At 45.4% G+C, this 21,074-nt stretch overlaps 1 protein-coding gene across 1 annotated transcript in view; it reads right to left on the bottom strand.

The window, feature by feature from the left end:
• CCNA1 (cyclin A1) overlaps positions 1-21,074 on the bottom strand; it is a 51,531-nt gene that overhangs the window by 11,924 nt on the left and 18,533 nt on the right. Inside the window, 2 exon segments of the mRNA XM_030199396.1 lie at positions 6,991-7,104; positions 7,291-7,495. Of these exon segments, the coding sequence (XP_030055256.1) occupies positions 6,991-7,104; positions 7,291-7,495 (319 nt within the window).

The raw sequence follows: 21,074 nt of genomic DNA, 5'->3' as shown, positions 1-21,074 counted from the left end.
CCTACTCCTTGATACGCTGTCCTCACTTGGATTTCAGGGCTCTGTTCTTTCCTGGTTTTCTTTTGATCTCTCCCATCGTACTTTTAGTGTATACTCTGGTGGATCCTCCTCCACTTCTATCCCACCGTCAGTTGGTGTACCTCAGGGATCTGTCCTGGGACCTTTTCTCCATCTACACTTCTTCCCTTGGTACTCTGATCTCATCCCATGGTTTTCAGTATCATCTTTACACTGACTCCCCCCATATTTACCTCTCCACATCAGAAATCTCAGCAGGAATCCAGGCCAAAGTATCAGCCTGCCTGTCGGACATTGTGCCTGGATGTCTCACCACCATCTAAAACTAAACATGACCAAGACTGAACTTATCTTTCCCCCTAAACCAACCTCTCCTCTTTCCCCATTCTCTATTTCTATGGATAACACTCATCCTCCCTGTCTCATCAGCTCATAACCTTGGGGTCATCTCGACTCCTTTCTCTTCAGCACACTGCTAAAACCTGTCGTTTTTCTCTCTATAATCACCAAAACTCGCCTTTTCCTTTCTGAGTACACTACCAGAACCCTCATCCATGGTCTTACCACCTCTTGCTTAAATTGCAACTTGGTTCTCACAGATCTCCCACTTAGCCATCTCTCTTCTTCAATCTGTTCAAAATTCTGCTGCACCACTTATATTCCACCAGTGTTGTTATGCTCATATTAGCCCTCTCCTCAAGTCACTTCACTGGCTCCCTATCCATTTCCGCATACAGTTCAAACTCCTCTTGTTGACTTATAAGTGCATTCACGCCGCAGCTCATCAGTACCTCTCCACTCTTCCCCGGGAATGCCATTCACTGGGTAAATCTCTATCTGCCCCCTTCTCCACCACTAACTCCAGAATCTTGCTGCAACATATGCCTGGTATAGACTTCCTGAGACGGTACGTCAAGCTCCATCTCTGGCCGTCTTCAAATCTAGGCTAAAAGCCCACCTTTTTGATGCTGCTTTTAACTCCTAACCCTTATTCACTTGTTCAGTACCCTTATTTTATCATCCCTCTTAGTAACTCCCTTCTCTTATTTGTCCTGTTTGTCTGTCCTAATTAGATTGTAAGCTCTGTCGAGCAGGGACCGTCTCTTCATGTTCAAGTGTACAGCGCTGTAGAAATGAAAAGTAGTAGTAGTAGCAGCACCTTTCAATTTCTATCAGTCCTTTAGCTACTCTAAATCAGTCCACTGTTATGCAGTGGATATTCTTTTGTTATACCCTATAAACCCTCATAACCCTTCCCTTGGTCCACTCCAAGACTATGTCATCATCATTTATTCATTTTATATACAGTTTTATTGCTATTGCAAAACAGAACGGTTTACATTAAAAAAAGAAATACTTCTCATACAAACAAATATCTCCAATTGGTTACTCGATCACAAACTAGTTCTCAATAAGGAAAGACCTTAAGTTATTAGTTCAGAGGGGGAGGTCTTTCAGTTCAGTCTCTCTCACTTCAGTTGTTTGGTTCCACTTTTCAGCCAGTAGAGTCATTTAGATATATCTCTATTGTCCTGAACTCACAGCGGTCACTCGCTTCTCAGATCAACATATGCAAAACAGGTTTCTTTCTACTGTCAGCTACGTGCGATTCGTTATTTCAGTTTCAAAATCTTTCACTCTACTTCTCATCCAACTCGTTACAAGGTTGGATTACTGTTATATTTACTTAGGAGGTACTCATCAAAAAATTATAGTCCATACAGAATACCAATTATTACATCATCATGCCCATCATTTTGACTATGTCTCGCTATTACAAAAATACCATTGGCGTCCAAATCAGGTCAGCATATTCTGTTCAAACTACTGGTTCTCTCATTTAAATTTCATAGGATTATTTACCACACTGCCTCTCATCTTCTACTATTCCATACTCGCCTGTTTGCCTTCTCTGTTCAATAAATGGCCATCACTTAGTTCTCCTCCAAGGTCCTAAAACTTGCTCATTTAGATTCCATCAGTCGGGCTGTTTTTTGTTTTTTTTTGCTGCCCCCTTTCACTGGAACACTCCCACAATAAATCCATTCTGAATCCTCATTTAGGAATTTTAAATCAAAATTGAAGACCTGGTTGTTCACTAATACGTTTTCTTTACACTGAATTTGCCGTGACTCATAGCTACTATCCTTTCTTTTCCCTTCAATTAGTCCCTCTTTGGTTCCCCTTTTCTGATTGTGCTCCCTCCCCTTATTCTCTTCTCCTCCAGTGTGAGCGAGTCTTTGCTTTCCTATCATGTATAGCATTGTAAACTGCCAAACACTGCTAGTCAGTCCTGGCAATATAGCAAATCTTAAACTATAAACTACTGTCCACCTCAAGGTAAGATCTCTATTTTGGACAAGAGGTTCTAAGCTGGGTCACTGCAAGGTTTCTCTGTACCTCTATAAACAGCATGTATCTTTTCATATATATTCAAAATCTCTGGACTTGGCTGTACAAAGAATGCCACCTATCTACAGCAAGTTTTGTTTACTCGAATTGCAATAAAAGTTTCTACAAATCAAAATATTAGTCTCCACATATTGACGCTGAAGTTTCCTTAAGCTTACCCTCACCACATAAATTTAGGTAGTAAGACAGATCCTAAAAAAAAAACACCCCCCCCCCCCCCCAGCAGGTCCCAAGGACTGCAATTCAAAACCTTGAAACATTTCTGCAAAACATTTAAAGCTACTCAGAACTGATCCGTCTCAAAAGGGAATACAACTATATTAAATATATTTTGATAATTTCTTTGAAAGCATGCCACTGAAGAAAAAAAATAAATTGATGCTGTGCTAATCGCTGCATGATGATCAAAAGTAAATTTGGGCACTTTAGGCCACTAGCACTGGACTAGTGCCTGCATTTACCCAGTGCCTATGATCAGAGGGTGCCTGGCATGAGTGCCTAGGGAACACCACAGAGCTCATTTAAAATATATTTAAATGTAGCTCACCAGTATTCCACCAGTATGATCCAGGGGCATATCTGCGTGGGGCCACAGGGGCCTGGGCCCCCGCAGATTTCGCCCTGGCCCCCCCTCCCCGCCGTCAACCCTCTCCCACTGCTTACTTTTGCTGGCGGGGGGCCCCAACCCCCGCCAGCCGAGGTCCGACCCGCAGTCTCTATATTTTCGTCTTCCTCCGTGGCCATGCTGCAAGGAAGTAACGCTGCAGTGCTGATTCGTTGAATCCAGTTCGGAGTCTGACGTCGCAGCACGTTGTACGCGCGTACAACGTGCTGCGACGTCAGACTCCGAACTGGATTCAACGAATCAGCACTGCAGCGTTACTTCCTTGCAGCATGGCCACGGAGGAAGACGAAATATGGTGACTGCGGGTCGGACCTCGGCTGGCGGGGGTTGGGGCCCCCCGCCAGCAAAAGTAAGCAGCGGGGGAGGGTTGACGGCGGGGAGGGGGGTGGAGAGAGGCGGCGGCGGGGGGGGGGGGGGGAGGGAGGCAAAAATGTGCCCCCCCCTCTCTGGCTCTGGCCCCCCCCTTCTGCCGGATTTCAGATACGCCCCTGGTATGATCCAAGTAGAGCTCAGAGCTGGCACTAGGGTTAAGGCTCTTCCTCCCCCCTCCATGTGAGGCAGTTCAGGCAGTCACTGGCAGCCTGAGCTGCCACCCTCAGTCCTGGAGGTTCCAGTGGACCCCTCACTCACCCAATGGCCAAGGAACTGGTGGCCTAGTGCCCTCCTACAATCCCCCCCCCCCCCCCACACAAAAGTAATCCCCCGGTGGCCCAGTGGGTTACATAACCCATCCATTCTAGTGGTCTAGCAACCCCTCATCCCCCATATCTTGAAGTAGTGACAAGGAGGGAGTAGTACTCTGCTTCCAGTGCCACCTGGGATGCACTGGGTGGGCTTCCCTATCCTCCTCATCACTACTAACTGCAAGATACAGGGAAGGGGTGGGGGGCTGCTACACCACCAGGGCGGGGGGGATATAGCCCAGGGTCCCAAAGGCAGTGGTGTGCTGGAGCCAGCTCGCACCAGCTCACGAGAGCCAGTTATTTTTTTCAAAATTTTGGGACTCTGTTGTTAAAGTAGCTGCTTTAACTGGCTCCCAAAATTTGGGCTCCGGTCCCCTCCTGGCAGTGTTGATGGCGTCCCCTGTGGCTTTGGGCATCTTCTCACACACAGCACTTCTCTCTGTTTCTCCTCCTCCCCTCCAACCTCTCCTTTTGCTGCGCGCGAACCCGCGCTTAACACTGCTTTAAAAAAATAAAATAAAAAATTAACACGTCAGCAGGAATAGGCTGCTTCAGCCAATTGCAGGGGCCTTCCTTCAGCCCTTGGGGGTGGAACACGCTGAAGGAAGGCCCCTGGGATTGGCTGAAGCAGCCTGTTCCTGCTGACATGTGTCAGCACTGCTTAAAGAAAAATTAAACGCAGAAGACAGGCAAAAGGCAAGGAAGTGCAAAGATGTGCTGTTTCGGGGGGGGGGGGGGGGCAACGAGGGAGACGGATACTGCATCATGGGGGGGGGGCAGTGGCGTAGCCAAGGGTGGGCCCAGGCCCACCCACTTTGGGATCAGGCCCATCCAGTAGCAGCACACCTATGATGTGGCTGGCGGGGATCCCCAAGCCCCACCAGCCAAAAAATCCCAACAACTGTCCCTCCTGCATACCTTGTAAATAGCAGATCTTCGCCTGCAGCAAGCAGTGACCGATACATACTTCTTGCACCGGCCCCACAGCCTTCCCTCTGACGTGTTCCCGCCCATGCAAAAACAGGAAGTTGCATCATGGGAAGGCTGTGTGGCCAACATGAGCAGCATGTATAAGTTTCTGCTCGCTACTGGTGGAAATCTGCTATTGAAAAGGTATGCGTGAGAGGGGGTGGTTTGAGACACCATATGGCATGCAGGTGAGAGAAGGAGAGACCAAATTACCTGTGGGATGGGGTGGGGCTCTTCTGCCCATCCATTTTGGGCCCAGGCCCACCTAAAATTGTGTGTCTGGCTACGCCCCTGGGGGGAGGTAAGGGAGCAATGAGGTAGACAGGTACTGCATGGGGGCAAGGAGAGAGTGAAGTGCTGCATCAGGAGGGGTAGAGAGGGACAGAGTTGCTGAATAAGGGGTGGGTCAATGAGGGATAGAGGTGCTGCATCAAGATGGGTGCAAAGAAGCAGAGAAGTGCTGGACAGGGAGGTTAGGTAACAAAGTTTCAGTGAGGTGAGAGGAATGAGGAAGAGAAGGGCCACAGAGAGGGAAAGAGGTGCTGGACTTTGGGAGTGGGGATTGGAAGGACAAGAAAGAGGTGCCAGGACCTGCAGGGAAAGAAGGAAGAGGGAGAAGTGCTGGCCCTGCAAAGAGGAGACAACAGTACTGAGGGAAGAGAGAAGAATACTTGTTGGACCCCTAGGAGGAGAGGGAGGGGGAGATGCTAGCATGTGGCAGGGGGCATAGGGACACAGAAGAAATGTTGGACAGGGCAAAAATAGGAACACAGAGATGGGAGCTGCTCAACATGGTAGGAAGATAGGGGGTGATGCTGGGTGAGACAGATAGGAATGCAGAGAGACATGAAGAGAGAGGAAGTGTCATATGGACAAGTAGACTCTGGCAAAACAGTTAAGGAAGAAAGAAAAAAAACAGAAATCAGAGACTGGGACCAACACAATAAGAACAATAAAATGACCAGACAAAGAAGGTAGAAAATGACATTTATTTTCTATGTATTGTTTAGAATATGTTTTTGGAATGTGCGTCTGCCAGAACTTGTTTTAGACATGGCTGGGGCCTGGGGCCCACAAGAAAAACCTTACTCATTGGTCTTCAATGAGCAGAATAGCAGTGATATCTCCAGCACTGAGATGGGCCACCTTTGCTGGCAAGGATACCAAGTCCCGCCAGCCAAATTAAATGCAGTGCCGCTGCTCCCTGCTGCTTATTTCTGGCTCCGCACAGCATGCCAGGACTTCTCGTGCAAGTATGCATGAGAATTCCTGGCATGCTGCTCAGAGCCAGAAATAAGCAGCGGGGAGTGGCAATGGTGGGGCTCAGCCTCGATGCCAGCAAAAGGTATGTCTAGCATGCCTGCATGGGGGCGGGGGGGAAGAGAGAGAGGAATGCATTGCCCCCCTAGTCCACCCAGGACCCCCCCCAAATTGCAGGGCTGGCTATGCCCGGAGAAGGCCTGTAAATTTTCCAGCATACCACTGCCCAAAGGGATTACAAGGCCTAGAAGTCCACTGGACCTCTAGCCCCGTATTGCTGTCTGGGGAGGGGGGAGGGGCTCCCACAGACCTCCAAGCTTCTTTGTTTCACAAGGTCCAGGCTTTTGACAACCCGAACCTGTCAAACAAGTGCATAAGGGATTTGTGCCCAAGCACATACCCAAGAGCAATCCTCCAGCACTCCTCTCCTCCCCCCCCCCCCCCCCCCCCGATAACACACCTAATTTGCATGTTATTATTGTTGATCATTGTGGAGTTAGAGCACTGCACTGTTCTGGCGCTATTTTGAAACAGCACAGGGAATCGATTGGGGCCCAGGTGCACCAGCCTCTCTGAGTGAATTAAGCATAGCAGCAGTCTGCTTGGAGACAGCAACCTGGAAGCTGAGCTCTAAACATTTTGGATTTTCTATGCTGCAGAAGTAGAGTAGAATACATATTGCCTGCCCTCTTAAAGGAGCACAACAGCAGATTTTAAATCTGAATTGAGGAATGACCACTAGTAAAGGACAGGCTAGGATTAGCTTGAAAAATTAAGACTGTGTTTGAGTTGTGCACTCTACACTAAAAAAAAAAAAAGAAAAGGCCGCAACTAGTCCGACTCTGGTGATAAACTATATATACACAAAAATCTGGCTTAAGATATGGCCATGATCTGCACTCAAAAAGTAGTACATGTGAAACAAGCTAATTATCAGATTTGCATAGTATGCATTAAGTTTGAGATTTACATCTAGGTTTCTTTTTTCCATTTCCTCTTTCACTCATACAAAAGCAAACTTACCCAGAAGACTCTATTCATGGTGTAGTTTGCAAGACAATAAGCAGCTGCAGCTATCAGTGAAGGAAAATACTTTAGGAATGGATCCACTTCGAGGAGGCTCAATTCTGCTATATACTAAAGAGAAAAAAAATATTTTTGTTTGAAATTTGCATCCCTTCACTAGATCAAACTCATGAACAAAATGAGACTGCCCTTCCTTCGTCTTTTAAAGGCTGTCGGAATTCCCATTGAGCAAAGGGTAGAAGCCCAACTCCGGGGAAATACATACCCGAATTCCACTTAATGTGGAGACATGCTCACCCTGGCAAAATGTTCCGTCTTGACACAGACCCCATGCTTCTGTAAGTACTGAAGCAGAAACTGATTGGTCGTTGGGACAGTTAGATCGAAGGCCAGAACTTTTAGAAGCAAATGCTCCATTCTCAAGAGCTGTTTCTTTGTATATGTATCATCAGTTATATAAACAAACTCATCCACATCTGGGGGATAGATTTCTTCATATTTACTGAAAAACAAAGGAAAATGTAATTCAGAGATTTGCATTTCCTAGCTGGTGAAAAGACAGACCAAGTAATATTAGTACTTTCTGTGAGGCCTAAGGACAAGCCAAAACAAACCTAGAATTTGATGTTCAGCAAAACATAGTGCTCTATTTTCCTCATTTATGTGAGATCTAATGAAGCTAGGTAAATTGCATGGATGTGAGAATGAGGTGGTAGGTAAGGGCAGAGGAATAAAGATCATATGCCCTACATTCCCCACATAAGAATCTCTAGTTTGTTCAATGAAATATCAGCCAATTTCCTTGATTTTTATCTACCATGAACTAAAATAGTCACACCTCAGTTCTGAAAATTCACTATTTCCTACTTTTTTGAAACAGTCTACATGTGTTTTGCTTATATCTTCTCTCAGCTGCAGAAGTGCAAATTAGGGACTCAAGCGAATTTCAGAAAGACACCCCTAAAGTAACAGAGGGAGACCAGGGCTGGGGTGGCAGAAGCAGCTACCAGTGGAGAAACTGCTTGAAAAGAATTGAGCCCCGAGATCAAAAGCAGGCCAAGTCCACTGTTGCAATGGGAAATAGCATGTTGACGGTATACATAAGTACATAAGTAATGCCACACTGGGAAAAGACCAAGGGTCCATCGAGCCCAGCATCCTGTCCACGACAGTGGCCAATCCAGGCCAAGGGCACCTGGCAAGCTTCCCAAACGTACAAACATTCTATACATGTTATTCCCGGAACTGTGGATTTTTCCCCAAGTCCATTTAGTAGCGGTTTATGGACTTGTCCTTTAGGAAACCGTCTAACCCCCTTTTAAACTCTGCCAAGCTAACCGCCTTCACCACGCTCTCCAGCAACGAATTCCGGAGTTTAATTACGCATTGGGTAAAGAAAAATGTACTACACTAATTTCATCGCATGCCCCCTAGTCCTAGTATTTTTGGAAAGCGTGAACAGACGCTTCACATCCACTCATTATTTTATATACCTCTATCATGTCTCCCCTCAGCCATCTCTTCTCCAAGCTGAAAAGCCCTAGCCTCCTTAGTCTTTCATAGGGAAGTCGTCCCATCCCCGCTATCATTTTAGTCGCCCTTCGCTGTACCTTTTCCAATTCCACTATATCTTTCTTGAGATGCGGCGACCAGAATTGAACACAATACTCAAGGTGTGGTCACACCATGGAGCGATATAACGGCATTATAACATCCTCACACCTGTTTTCCATACATCTCAGTAGAAAGGAACAACCAATACCTAAATCAGCTTTAACTTGTAAAGTAGGCAGGTATGAACATGGATGAGGCCTGATCTTTTCTATTCTAAGTCTTTAGGCCATAGAAGTCGTGAATCAGCACATAGATGAAACACAAAGAGGTGACAACCCATTTTTGCTTTGAAGTGCTCAGTTTATGCCATTGGTTCCTAGGCTCCTTGTCCCATCTGTTAGCATTTTAAACCATATTTGTAGTTATCTTTATGTACATCCTTTACATTATGTATTGTATGTTTGCCTTAAGCACCCAACGATAGTCCATTGCACCTTGCACACTGTTTATACGGTGGGATCACTAGATGGTAGAGAAGCCTCCCCTCACGAGGCCCTGAGGAGTGGTAGTGGATACCCATGCATACTGGGCTGATTAATCCCCCTCACCAACTCCCTCTGGGCTGGCAGAACAGTGGTGTTTAGGCTCCATCATCCTACTGCCTAGGGATGACAGGCACTTTTGAACAGTTTAAAAGCACCTATTAGGCCTTGGATAACGGAAGATTTATCCAGAGGTAATACAACTCTGTCAACTCAGAATTAATAGCATTATGATATGTGGGCTAGGGAAGGGGTACACAGTTTTAGAGTACTCACAATAGCCCCAAGGCAGATTTGCACACAAGTTAGCATGTATGCATTTCTCAGGGATGTTAGGGATATCCTGAAAACCTGACCTTTTGAACAGCTAACTGAACATGTGCATCCTTGGGTAGGTGCATAAAAGAGCATGCCTCTGCCCCCCCCCCCCCCCCAGCAATTATTTTTAATTACTGGGAAGTGACTGGTTCATCCCTTTTAGTAAAACTGAACACAGAAACCACAAATAGCATTTTGTAAGCTTGTCTTTGCTTCAGGCACATGTATCACACAGGCCAAGCAGCTGTTATGCAGTTTAAGAAGCGGGGGGGGGGGGGGGGGGGGGAGTGTTCATAGGTACAAAAAGCCACATCAGTACAAGGGCAAAGTGAACATTTACTACCATCACCCAATTTGCTGCCAAAGAATGAGTGAAGCTTAAAAGCTCCAGAACTATTGTAGGACTAAGTTGTATTATGAGCCCAAAATAACTGCAAATGGGATGTATTTAAAGAAAAAAAATGTTTAAGGAGCTAGGAAAAGCTTGTTACCATCAAGGAAAGCAAGAAAATTGAGACCCCGATGCTGTACTTAACAGCACTGGAGAAAAACAGCAGAACTCCTCCCTAATACTCACTAATGAGATGAAAATATAGCCACACTCTTAGTGTTGAGCATTAGAAGTTTCGTAGGGGGGAAGGGGAGGATGGTGCCTTGTGCATGCGCCTGTTATTTGTTAAGCAGAGCTCTTGAGCACATGCCCAGAATGTCAGAGAGGGAGGAGGAAGAAGAGGTGCCAGTTGCCCAGCTCTGGTGGACCTGTACAGCAGTACTGAGGCATGGCGATGGATTGAACTGGTGCAAAGTCTGAAATGAAAATTGTTTGCGCTTTAATCTTTCAGACAAGGAGCTTTCCCCATTGGCTGCTTCATCACTCATAATTCTATTTCCATCTTGGAGGGTAAATGGCTGTGAACTCATGAAAGCAGTGAGTTCAAAAACCCTGGCATCAGGCTTTCTGCAGTATGGGTACCCTTCTTCAGGGTGCTGTTCTCTGAGCAGTGCAGGGAATAGAAAATGACCTCATTTAAATCTATCTATGCATTCTTGTATCCTCCTATTTTCCAAAAACAAGTTTTGGTTCAAAGTGGCTTACAAGGTGAAATTAGGCCTTACCTGCTAATTTTCTTTCCTCTAAACCTTCCAAACCGGTCAAGATGCTTGGGTTATGCACGCCTACCAGAGGGAGACAGAACACTAAACTTTGAACACTGTACATATAACCCTGTACATAGACGTATGTGTTAGGCGGCGAGAGTCTGATAGGTATGGACGGGGAGAGAGATCTTGGGGTGATAGTATCTTGAGGATTTGAAGGCGACGAAACAGTGTGACAAGGCGGTGGCTGTATCTAGAAGGTTGTTGGGCTGTATAGAGAGAAGTGTGACCAGCAGAAGAAAGGGAGTGTTGATGCCCCATCTGGAGTATTGTGTTCAGTTTTGGAGGCTGTATCTTGCTAAGGATGTAAGAATCGAAGCGGTGCAATGAAAAGCTACGAGAATGGTATGGGATTTGCGTTACAAGACGTACGAGGAGAGACTTGCTGACCTGAACATGTATACCCTGGAGGAAAGGAGAAACAGGGGTGATATGATACAGACGTTCAAATATTTGAAAGGTATTAATCCACAAACAAACCTTTTCCGGAGATACGAAGGCGGTAGAACGAGAGGACATGAAATGAGATTGAAGGGGGGCAGACAAGAAAAAATGTCAGGAAGTATTTTTTCACAGAGAGTGGTGGATGCTTGGAATGCCCTCCCGCGGGAGGTGGTGGAGATGAAAACGGTAACGGAATTCAAACATGCTTGGGATAAACATAAAGGAATCCTGTTCAGAAGAAATGGATCCTCAGGAGCTTAGCCGAGATTGGATAACAGAGCCGGTAGTGGGAGGCAGGGCTGGTGGTTGGGAGGTGGGGATAGTATTGGGCAGACTTATACGGTCTGTGCCAGAGCCGATGGTGGGAGGCGGGGATAGTGCTGGGCAGACTTGTACGGTCTGTGCCCTGAAAAAGACAGGTACAAAACAAGGTAAGGTATACACAAAAAAGTGGCACATTTCTTGGGCAGACTGGATGGATCATGCAGGTCTTTTTCTGCCGTCAACTACTATGTTACTATCAGTCATATTTTCAAAGCACTTAGCCTTCCAAAGTTCCATAGGTTTCTATGGAACTTTGGAAGGCTAAGTGGTTTGAAAATGAGCCCTATGTAACCCGTGCCTAACCATATCCATCCAATATACGACTAGCAAAGCAGAGGAAAATAACCAATTGGCAACTGAAAACCCAAAGACCCCCCCCCCCCCCCCCCCCGTACCTGGAATCCCAAAGAATACAGAAATGTGCAGACCGAACACATACAGCATCCCATACTGCACCAGTCTAGAGTCAGAGAAACGCCCCTGACATCGACCAGATCAGAAATGCAAAAATAATATAAAGCAGCCACAGCAGAGCACAGCCTCAAAAAGATATGACAAGACGAGTGGGCCCCTTGACCAGTCTGGAGGATCTAGAGGAAAGAAAATTAGCAGGTAAGGCCTAATTTCACCTTCCTCAGCAACCCTATAGACCGGTCAAGACGCTTGGGAAGTACTAAAGCAGTATAAGATTAAGGGTGAGGCCCCCGAAACCCAGAAGTCAATACAGCAGCCCCAAACCCAGCATCCTCCATTGCCTGGATGTCAATCCTGTAATGCCACACAAAGGAATGCATAGAAAACCAAACTGCCGCTTTGCAAATATCCTGCGGAGGAATAAAACTACTCTCCGCACAGGAAGAAGCTACCCCCCCCCCCCAAGTAGAATGTGCCTTAAGTACCAATGGCACCTCACGCCCCTTCAGTAAATAGGCCAAACCAATAGCCTCCTTTAACCACCTTTAGGTCCTCCAAACAAACAAACAACCTATCAGAGACCTGAAAATCCTGAGTTCTGCACAAGTAAGAACATAAAATGCGCCCAACATACAACTTGGCCAAACGACACCGAGTAGCATCACCTGATCTATCACCCAACACTGGTACAGAAAATCACCTGATTCACATGAAAAGAGGACACAACCTTGGACAAGAAGAAAAGCACCATTCGCAATGCAACTTTCTCCTTAGATAAAGACAAGAAAGGCTCCCTACAGGACAAAGCCTGAAGCTCCGAAATTCTCAGGGCTAAAGAAATGGCCACAAAACTGCTTTCAGAATAAGATCCTTACAGGTGCTCAAATCCAATTCGATCGGAGGACCCACCAGAGCCTCTAAAACTAGGTTCAAATCCCATGGAGGAACCATTGGACGTTGGAGGACAGATCAACTTCACTCCTTTCAAAAAACACACCACGTCCGGAGAGGCAGCTAAGGATCCCCCCTGAACCTTACCACTGAAGCAGGACAAAGCCGCCACCTGAACTTACAAGGAAGACAGCGCAAGACCCCTGTCTAGTCCGTCCTGCAGAAACTCCAAAACTTCCGCTATCGAGGCACGCAAAGAGGCATATTTTCAAAGCACTTTGGGAGGCTAAGTTCCATAGGTTTCTATGGAACTTTGGGAGGCTAAGTGCTTTGAAAATGAGCCCGAAAGGGAGATAAGCCCACTCCTGGCACCAATTCTTAAAGATTCGCCACACATGGACATAAGCCAACGAAGTGGACCTCTTATCGGAACGCAACATAGTATCAATTACCCTGGGAGAAAAACTTTTCTTCCTCAATTTGTGCTGCTCAAGAGCCAGGCCATAAGCGAGAACGGAGAGGGATCGGCCATCTCGATCGGTCCCTGACCCAACGGGATCAGCTAATGGACTGCCAGCCGCACTAGATCTCCGTACCAAGGACGACACGACCCATTGGGAGCCACCAGGATAACCAGACCCGAATGTCACTCGATTCGCTGCACTACACCATCCTACCAATGGCCACGAAGGAAACACATACAGATTGTAAGCTCCTTGAGCAGGGACTGGCCTTCCATGTTAAATTGTACAGCGCTGCGTAACCCTAGTAGCGCTTTAGAAATGTTAAGTAGTAGCAATGCATGAAGAGGCCATGGAAGAACTAACGCGTCAATCCCCTTGGACCAAGGATCTCACCTCTGACTGAAGAACCTGGACATTGCCGGCCAACGCCATGAGATCCATCACTGGTTGCCCTCATTTCAACACTATGTGGTCAAAGACAGACTAATGAGCCCATTCTCCGGAATCCAATGTGTGCCTGCTCAGAAAGTCTGTGCTCACGTTGTTGACACCTGCCACGTGAGCTGCTAAGAGAAGATGCACTTCTGCCCAGCTCAGTAACTCTGCCGCCTCTTCGGCCAGCGATCTGCTCCTCGTTCCCCCCTACTGATTTACATAAGCTACGGCCGTTGCATTGTTGGAGAGAACCATGACCGCCCTGCCTTCGAGAAGGGACAGAGAACCAATCGGATCGCCCGCGTCTCCTGACGGTTGATGGACCAGCAAGCTTCCTCCAATGACCTCCCCAGCCCCCCAGACTTGCGTCCGTGGTGAGAGCTACCCAGTCCAGAGGATCCAGAGGCACGCCCTTCAGTAGATTCGGAGTGTGAAGCCACCAGCGCAGGCTGCGACAAGGAGCCTCTAACAGAAGAAGTTTCTCTTCCAACTCCTGAGTCTGAGGAGACCAGCGATCCAGCAGAGCCACTTGCAACTGATGCATATGGGCCCTGGCCCACAGGACTACTTCTATCGCTGCTGCCATCAAAACCCAGAACCTGGAGGTAAGAACGGTCCGAGGGAGCCCTCTGCACACAGAGCTGCCCCCCCCCCCCCCCAGAGGAATCTACAGCTGAGGATGGTCCAGGAACAGGGACTCCCTGAGCAGACTGTTGGATCCGCCGCTGGGGGAGATTCCAAAATGGCAGCAGTTCCCGCCAAAACCGGGACAGACACTGTCACACCCACCTGGGCTCCCCACAAAACCTACACTGACAACCCAGCGCTTCCAGACCTCGACAAGCGCAAGAATGGTAACAGAGGAGTTTCCCTAACATAACTAAAGAACTGCAACTCAGCCTAAAGCCCAAACACACACGGCTCACCAGCCTCGACTGTCCCGGACAGCCAGAAAGACACTGGGTCAAAACCGGAGGAGCAGGTGAATTTTTTTTCTCTCTTTAAACTTTGAGCCCCGCTGCTGCTAGCTGTAAGGCACTCAAGGCTACTGCCCTACCACAGCAGCCGAGGCACAATGCTGTCCAAGAGGGAGAGCCAGCTAGGGGGAGGGACCCGGCCACCTGGGTGTGACACCCCACAGGATACAATAAGGGCCCCAAAGGACACCCACCCCAAACACACTGAGGAAACCAAGCACAGGGATTTTTTTTTTAAACAAATGGAAGGAACTAAAAGAGAAAAATAAGGCAAACTAAACCCTAAGAAACCCTAGGGCCTACCAGACCGGACAAGCTGCACGTCTACCCTCTGCTAGAGAGACTTAGACATACTGGACGGATATGGTTAGGCACAGGTTATATGTACAGTGTTCAAGTTAGTGTTCTCAGTCTCCCTCTACTGCAGGCGTGCATAAGCCAAGCGTCTTGACCGGTCTGGAGGGTTGCTGAGGAATTTACAATTAGGTGAAGTTACAGCAGTGGCATACCAAGGGGGGGGGCGGTGGGGGCGGTCCGCCCCGGTGCCAGTGGGTGGGGGGTGCTCCGCTCCCGCCGCCTCCCGTGGCCGTTCCCAGCACATTAAAAAAACCGGCGAAGCAGCGTCGCAGGCAGCGCCCCTCGTGCCCTGCTTGTAATAAAAAAAAAAAAATCAAGTCTCCTTCCTTCTCCTCCTCATCTTGACGTCGACTCGGGCCTTCCAATCAATTTGATTGGAAGGCCTGAGTCGACGTCAAGACGAGGAGAAGGAAGGAGATTTGATTTTTTTTTTACAAGCAGGGCACGAGGCGCTGCTTCGCCGGTTTTAACGGGACTGGGGTGGGGAGAAGGGGACAGATCCTAGATGGAAGGGGGAGCGAGAGGGAGGGCAGACCCTGGATGGATGGGAGAGGGAGGGCAAATGGTGGATTGAAGGGGCAGAGAGAAAGGGCAGGCAGTGGATGGAAGGGACGGCAGAGAGGGCAGACACTGGATGGCAGAGAGAGACAGAGAGAGAGAGAGAGAGTGAAGACAGATGCTGGATGGAAGGAAGACGGTGAAAAGAAGATGAGGAAAGCAGAAACCAGAGACAACAAACTGTAAATAAATATATTTTTTATTTTTTTTGCTGTAGGATAAAGTATTGTAGATGTGTTAAATGTTTATAATAGAACATGTAAATAAGGTAATCTTTTTATTGGACTCATTTTAATACATTTTGACTAACTTTCGGAGAACAAAACCCCCTTCCTCAGGTCAGGATAGGATACTGTAACAGCACTATACTGTACTGACCCGAGGACGAAGGTTTTGGCCTCTGAAAGCTAAATGTATTAGTCCAATAAAATGGTATTATTTTACTTTCTATATTTGTTTTATTTCTATTTGTTAATTTGTAAAGTGGTGATTGGTACTTTAGTTTTTTTTCAAATTTACATCTGCTGTCTTTATATTTTGCACAGTACTAGGGGACAGTTTCTGTGGTGTTGCATTGTATGCAGAGTCTGGCATTGGGGGTTCAGTTTAATTTTTGTCTAAATAGAAAGTTTATGATTACTTATTCTATAGTGGATTAGGGTGTATCTGTGTTTGTGAAAAAGACATGGCTTTCAGTTGCCATTGACTGTGCAGGATCTACGATCTGTACTGGTTTCGTTTTACAATAGGTGAATTGATGTTCTAGTGCTCACTGTAGTGTTTAAGATGCTTTCCTTTTCCTTGTGTGACTCGTAGAAATTACTGCTTATGGTATTGTAGAATTGCTCTATAGGTCCTGAGTGTTTTGTATTCTCAGCATGCCTAGTACTGGATTTGGGGGGGGGGGGTGTTAAAGAATGACCGGCCCTGGGTGTCAACTACCCTAGGTACGCCACTGAGTTACAGTAATGTTTACAATTACAACATGGCTTATAAATTGCACTTAAGTTACAGTAATGTTTTACAGTTTGTGTAGTTATAGAATTTTTTAAAACGTAGGTCTTCAGCTCTTTTCTGAACTGAAGATAATTTGCGATGCTTCTTGTTGCCTTGGGTATGAAGTTCCACCATTTAGAGCCCATATAACGAAATCCAGCTGTGTAGATAGCTTTGTAGATGTTTCTACAGTTGGGTAGGTGTAGAAGTAGGTAGAATCTGGTTTCTGGGTTTGCATTTCTTGGAGATAATTCCATCAGATCTAGCACGTATTCAGGAGACATTCCAAATCCTATATAATAATTTCTCAATCTGCGTCCCTGGACGGCTGGCTGGCTAGCTTCGTAACAGTATGCAAATGAGCTACTACGTAATCGGATCGCCTCCAGTCTTCCCTTTCCTTCTCTGTATCCCGCCCTCACGAAAAGAGGAAATTACATCAGAGTAGGGCGGGACACAAAGGGAAGGAAAGGGAAGGCTGGAGGCAAGCCGAGCCTGCTACCACTGCAACTTGAGGTAAAATAAACGTTTTAAAAGGCAGGGCAGCAGGAAGGAAAGGAGAGCTGTTGTGGGAGAAGAGGGATTTAAAACAATTGCGATTAGACGATAGCCTTGCTAGGGCCCACTTCATTTTTCACAAAACAGGCTTTTTTGTTTGTAATTTTATAAGTGAGGGTGCTAATTTTGAAGCTAGTCTTGCCTTGTTTGGCAGCCAGTGTAGCATTTCAAGCAGTGGGGTTGCTGCTATTTGCGCTATCCTTTGGCACACTTGTTCCCTGCGCTAGAGCCCTTTGAGTATTCTGTGCTAACAAATGCAGGCGCTAGTCCGGCATTAATGGCCTCTAGCACCCGTATTTGCTTCTGAGCATCAGGGCCTTAAGCTGCAACAAGTCATTTGGAAAGGAAAGAAGGATGAATGATTTTGCTGCCTTAAGACAGTCCCATGTTTATTGCTGCAGCCTCAAACAGGTCTCTTTCCTATCACTAGATAACAGAGCTTACAAGGGAACCCTGGGCCCAGCGCCTCTATCCAGAGCAGCAGCAGTTTTATTCTGTGCCTTCTCAGATATAAGCTTCCTGGTTCAAAACTAGCAGCTGCCTCCTGCTGCATCAAAATGCTGATGCAGAGGCAGGCACAGAAGGGGTAAGCAGTGAAACCTTTTACCATCTTGTACTACTAGCTGTGCCAATTACACTAACTTTCACTTAATGTCACAGTGGCAACAGTGAAAAGTAGATTGTTACGTTTAATAGTGTGCACCATCAATGCTTGTGTCAATTAAAACACATTGTGATTCTTTAATAGCTTCCTTCTACTGCCAGAAGCAGCTAGCCATCCTTTCATCCTTGCAAGCTCTACAAAAATTACCCTTAGAAAATTAAACTCACTGAATCCTATTGCAGTAGCAGAATGGGCCAAATACCATTCCTTGTCACGCAATGATTGCTCTCAGGGATGCAGTAAAACAGCTTAGAGAGCCAGCAAGAGGTAGAGTAATTAATGAATAGAAACAGAAAGGGTCAAATAAGTGATGATAGTCCAAAGAACTCCCTACCACTTGTTTGATAAGCACCTGTGTATCAAGGGAACCAAAAGCAATCATTTGATGCAAAATTGTTCTACATAAATTAAGTGTATGTTATAATCAGCCAATGCATTACATTGCAACAACTGTCAGGCATGATGAACAGAAAAAAAAAACACACACATCACTGCCAAGTTCAGCAATTAACAAGGCTCTATCAACCAAGATCTTGCCTAAAAGCATGTGCCATTATGAAAAGCCTTATGTTGATTTTATTTTGAATAAATATGGCTTAAGTTTTTGAAAGCTCTTACAATAAAAATTGTAGCATGGTCAGGACTCCATGAAGACACCATATTGATAAAGTATGGATACAAGTCCATTTGGGAGGAAATGGGTGTGTGTATTGGGGGGGGGGGGGTAAAGAAATACACCACTACAGAAAACAGGCCCAGCCCCATGATGGTGCAGTGCAGGAGACCTGGATTTCAGTTCTCATGCCAAGCTTCCATTATCAAGATACTCTGGGATGCTGTGAAAAAAGTAAATAAGTTACAAGGGACAGTGAAAATTCTGGTATTCTGTTGGTCTGAATTGTTCCTAGTCAGGATACATTTCTTGCTTAGTGGTAGCATACATTTTCTTCTATTTCTCCAGCTCCCCCAGGATTATTTTGAGTTTTTCTTGTGGAAGTATTTTTCTCTCAGATTTTGGAATTATTCCTCTAAATGATCTGTTTCACACAGTGCAGGAGCAAATGGTTTTCAGTTTGCTTTGCCAGTACAGCATTGCAGACTCTAGTTTCTTGGGTTTGCAGTTAAAATGAACTGCATAGACAATTTTGTCTACATAGTCTGATCACTTATTCTGTATTTGGAGAGAGCCTCTGAGTGACCAAGCTGAGGTATTGTTCAGGAAATTTATAGCAGTTATTTATTCCATTTACCAATAGGATACATATTGTTCCCATGTAACTCTTTATACATGTTACAATTTTGCTCACTTCATTTTGGATTTGCCATTACACTTACCAAAACCAGGATTGCACCCAATGCTGTTGCCTGAAACCACAGCTGTAAATTTTGGTTGGCAAAGCCTTTGCTGTTCTGTATAGATTTATAAACTAAGTGCCCACAGTATGGGCCTTAAAGTGACCGACCGGGTTAGAAACTGAACGATTCAACGCCAGCAAATTACATCTAATGTACTATTCAGAAAAGCTCTTAAAACCTACTTGTTTTCAAAGCAAAAATTGAAATCTCAAATTGTATTAGTTATAATTATAATTTTATCTGTTGGATTGGGATGATATTGTATTAGCTTATTTAAATAGGTAATTTTACTATTTTTACTGTAATCTCATTTGAGATATTTTTCTATGCAATCCGCTCTGCAGCCTTTTGGTTAAAAGCAGAATACATTAATGTTGAAACGATTTTTATTGATACTTCAACAGAACAAACATTTTCAATACATTTCACTAACAAACCATGTTGCATGTTAACAGCATATTACTAATCAGTATCCAAACTTTTTTTATATAACTTCTCCCCCTCTTCCCCTAACCACCCATCCTCCCCCTCCCCCCCCCCCCATTCCTACTGTCAACCCTCTCAACAAACTTGTTGTGGTACTATAGTCCCACGTAAATTAATCACTAACTCCAGGGAGAGGAATGACCTAAGAACGTCTTAATGATAGGTCTATGCCATCTATATGATCTCTCTTCTCTCCCTGTTGCAATCTTCCCCCCATCTGTGCCCCTTGAGGTCTGGGCTCTGATGACCCCCCCCCCCCCCCCCCGGGACGATGGATGAGAGAGCAGAATACATTAATACAATACATAAAAGTGAAAGGTAAAAGTTAACAGCAAGTAGAGCTCACCAAGATAAAAGGGATTTTACAATTGGTATTCTGCAAGGATTAGTTTTTGGTTTGGTTCTGCAATATTGCTTACAAAAAAGCCTGTCTGGTAATGTTTGTCTCTGTAGATACCAAAATCTCAGAGTAGATGCCTCTGAAGGTCTGGATAATACAAAGGACCTAGTGAAGCTTGAAGAACAGTCCAGAATTTAGCAGTTTAGATTAATGCTAATAAAAGATGCAGGGTTATGCATTTGGGCTACAAAAACAGGAGGAAGCTTTACAGTTCAGGTGAAGTATTTCTGTACTCAAAGAGGAGCAGGACTTTGAGGTGAGGTATGATTTTATAGGAATTCAAACAGGTAGAAAAGGTGACAAAAAGCCAGAAAGATGATTTTGGGTGCATAGGGAGAGAAGTGGTGATAATGCATCTATATAAGTCCTCTGGTGAAATCTCATTTAGTGTACCAGTACAATTCGGGAGCCTGCACCTTCAAAAAAAAAGATACAGGATAGAGTCTGTCCAGAAGGTGGCTAGTAAAGCAGTCAGTATCTGTCACAAGACCCGTACCAATGTATGAAGAACTATTAAAGGAAAAATAAGGAGGATCACTGTAGAGTACTCCATGTAAGTGAGTATTTTGTATTGGTAACCAGTGTTGAATTAGAAGGGGTAATATGATGGCACTCTCTTTCCCAGAAGTACAGTTTTAGTATAGTCCCTATTCTTGAGAAGGGAGGCAGGGTTACTGCAACACTATGTGGGAATTCCAAACAGTGAAGCTACTAAAGCAATCCTTTTTGTATAAAACAAACTGCTCTGATTTGATGAAGCACAAAAAAAAGCACTTTGTTAATGATGAAATTTGAATTTTAGAAATAGTTTAATCAAAGATGACTCCCGACTCCCAAATATTTAAAAGTGATCAACCAAGGTGACAAATTTCCCATTAATTACTGGGCTATGTGAGATTAAAGGCCAGCCAGAAAGCCATAGAGCCAATAGTCTGAATATTAAGACTTTCATAAAGGCAGGTAGCAATAGTATTAGGCAGGATTGCATAGATAGAATATCTAGAGAAAAAAAAAAAAAAAAAAAAAAAAAAAAAGACACAGGATATAAGGAGACTCTTATTGGCATAACAATGGCAGAAATGCCATGATCCTGCACCAAGGGGGGTAAGAGGACTTAAAAATATTGAAGAGCAAAGAGGGCCAATACAGAGCCTGGCAGTACACCATAGTGAATCCATCTGAGGA

Source organism: Microcaecilia unicolor, chromosome 4 (genome assembly GCF_901765095.1).
Source record: "Microcaecilia unicolor chromosome 4, aMicUni1.1, whole genome shotgun sequence".
In the NCBI taxonomy this organism is placed as follows: Eukaryota; Metazoa; Chordata; class Amphibia; order Gymnophiona; family Siphonopidae; genus Microcaecilia; species Microcaecilia unicolor.
This window is presented reverse-complemented; position numbering and strand designations above follow the sequence as displayed.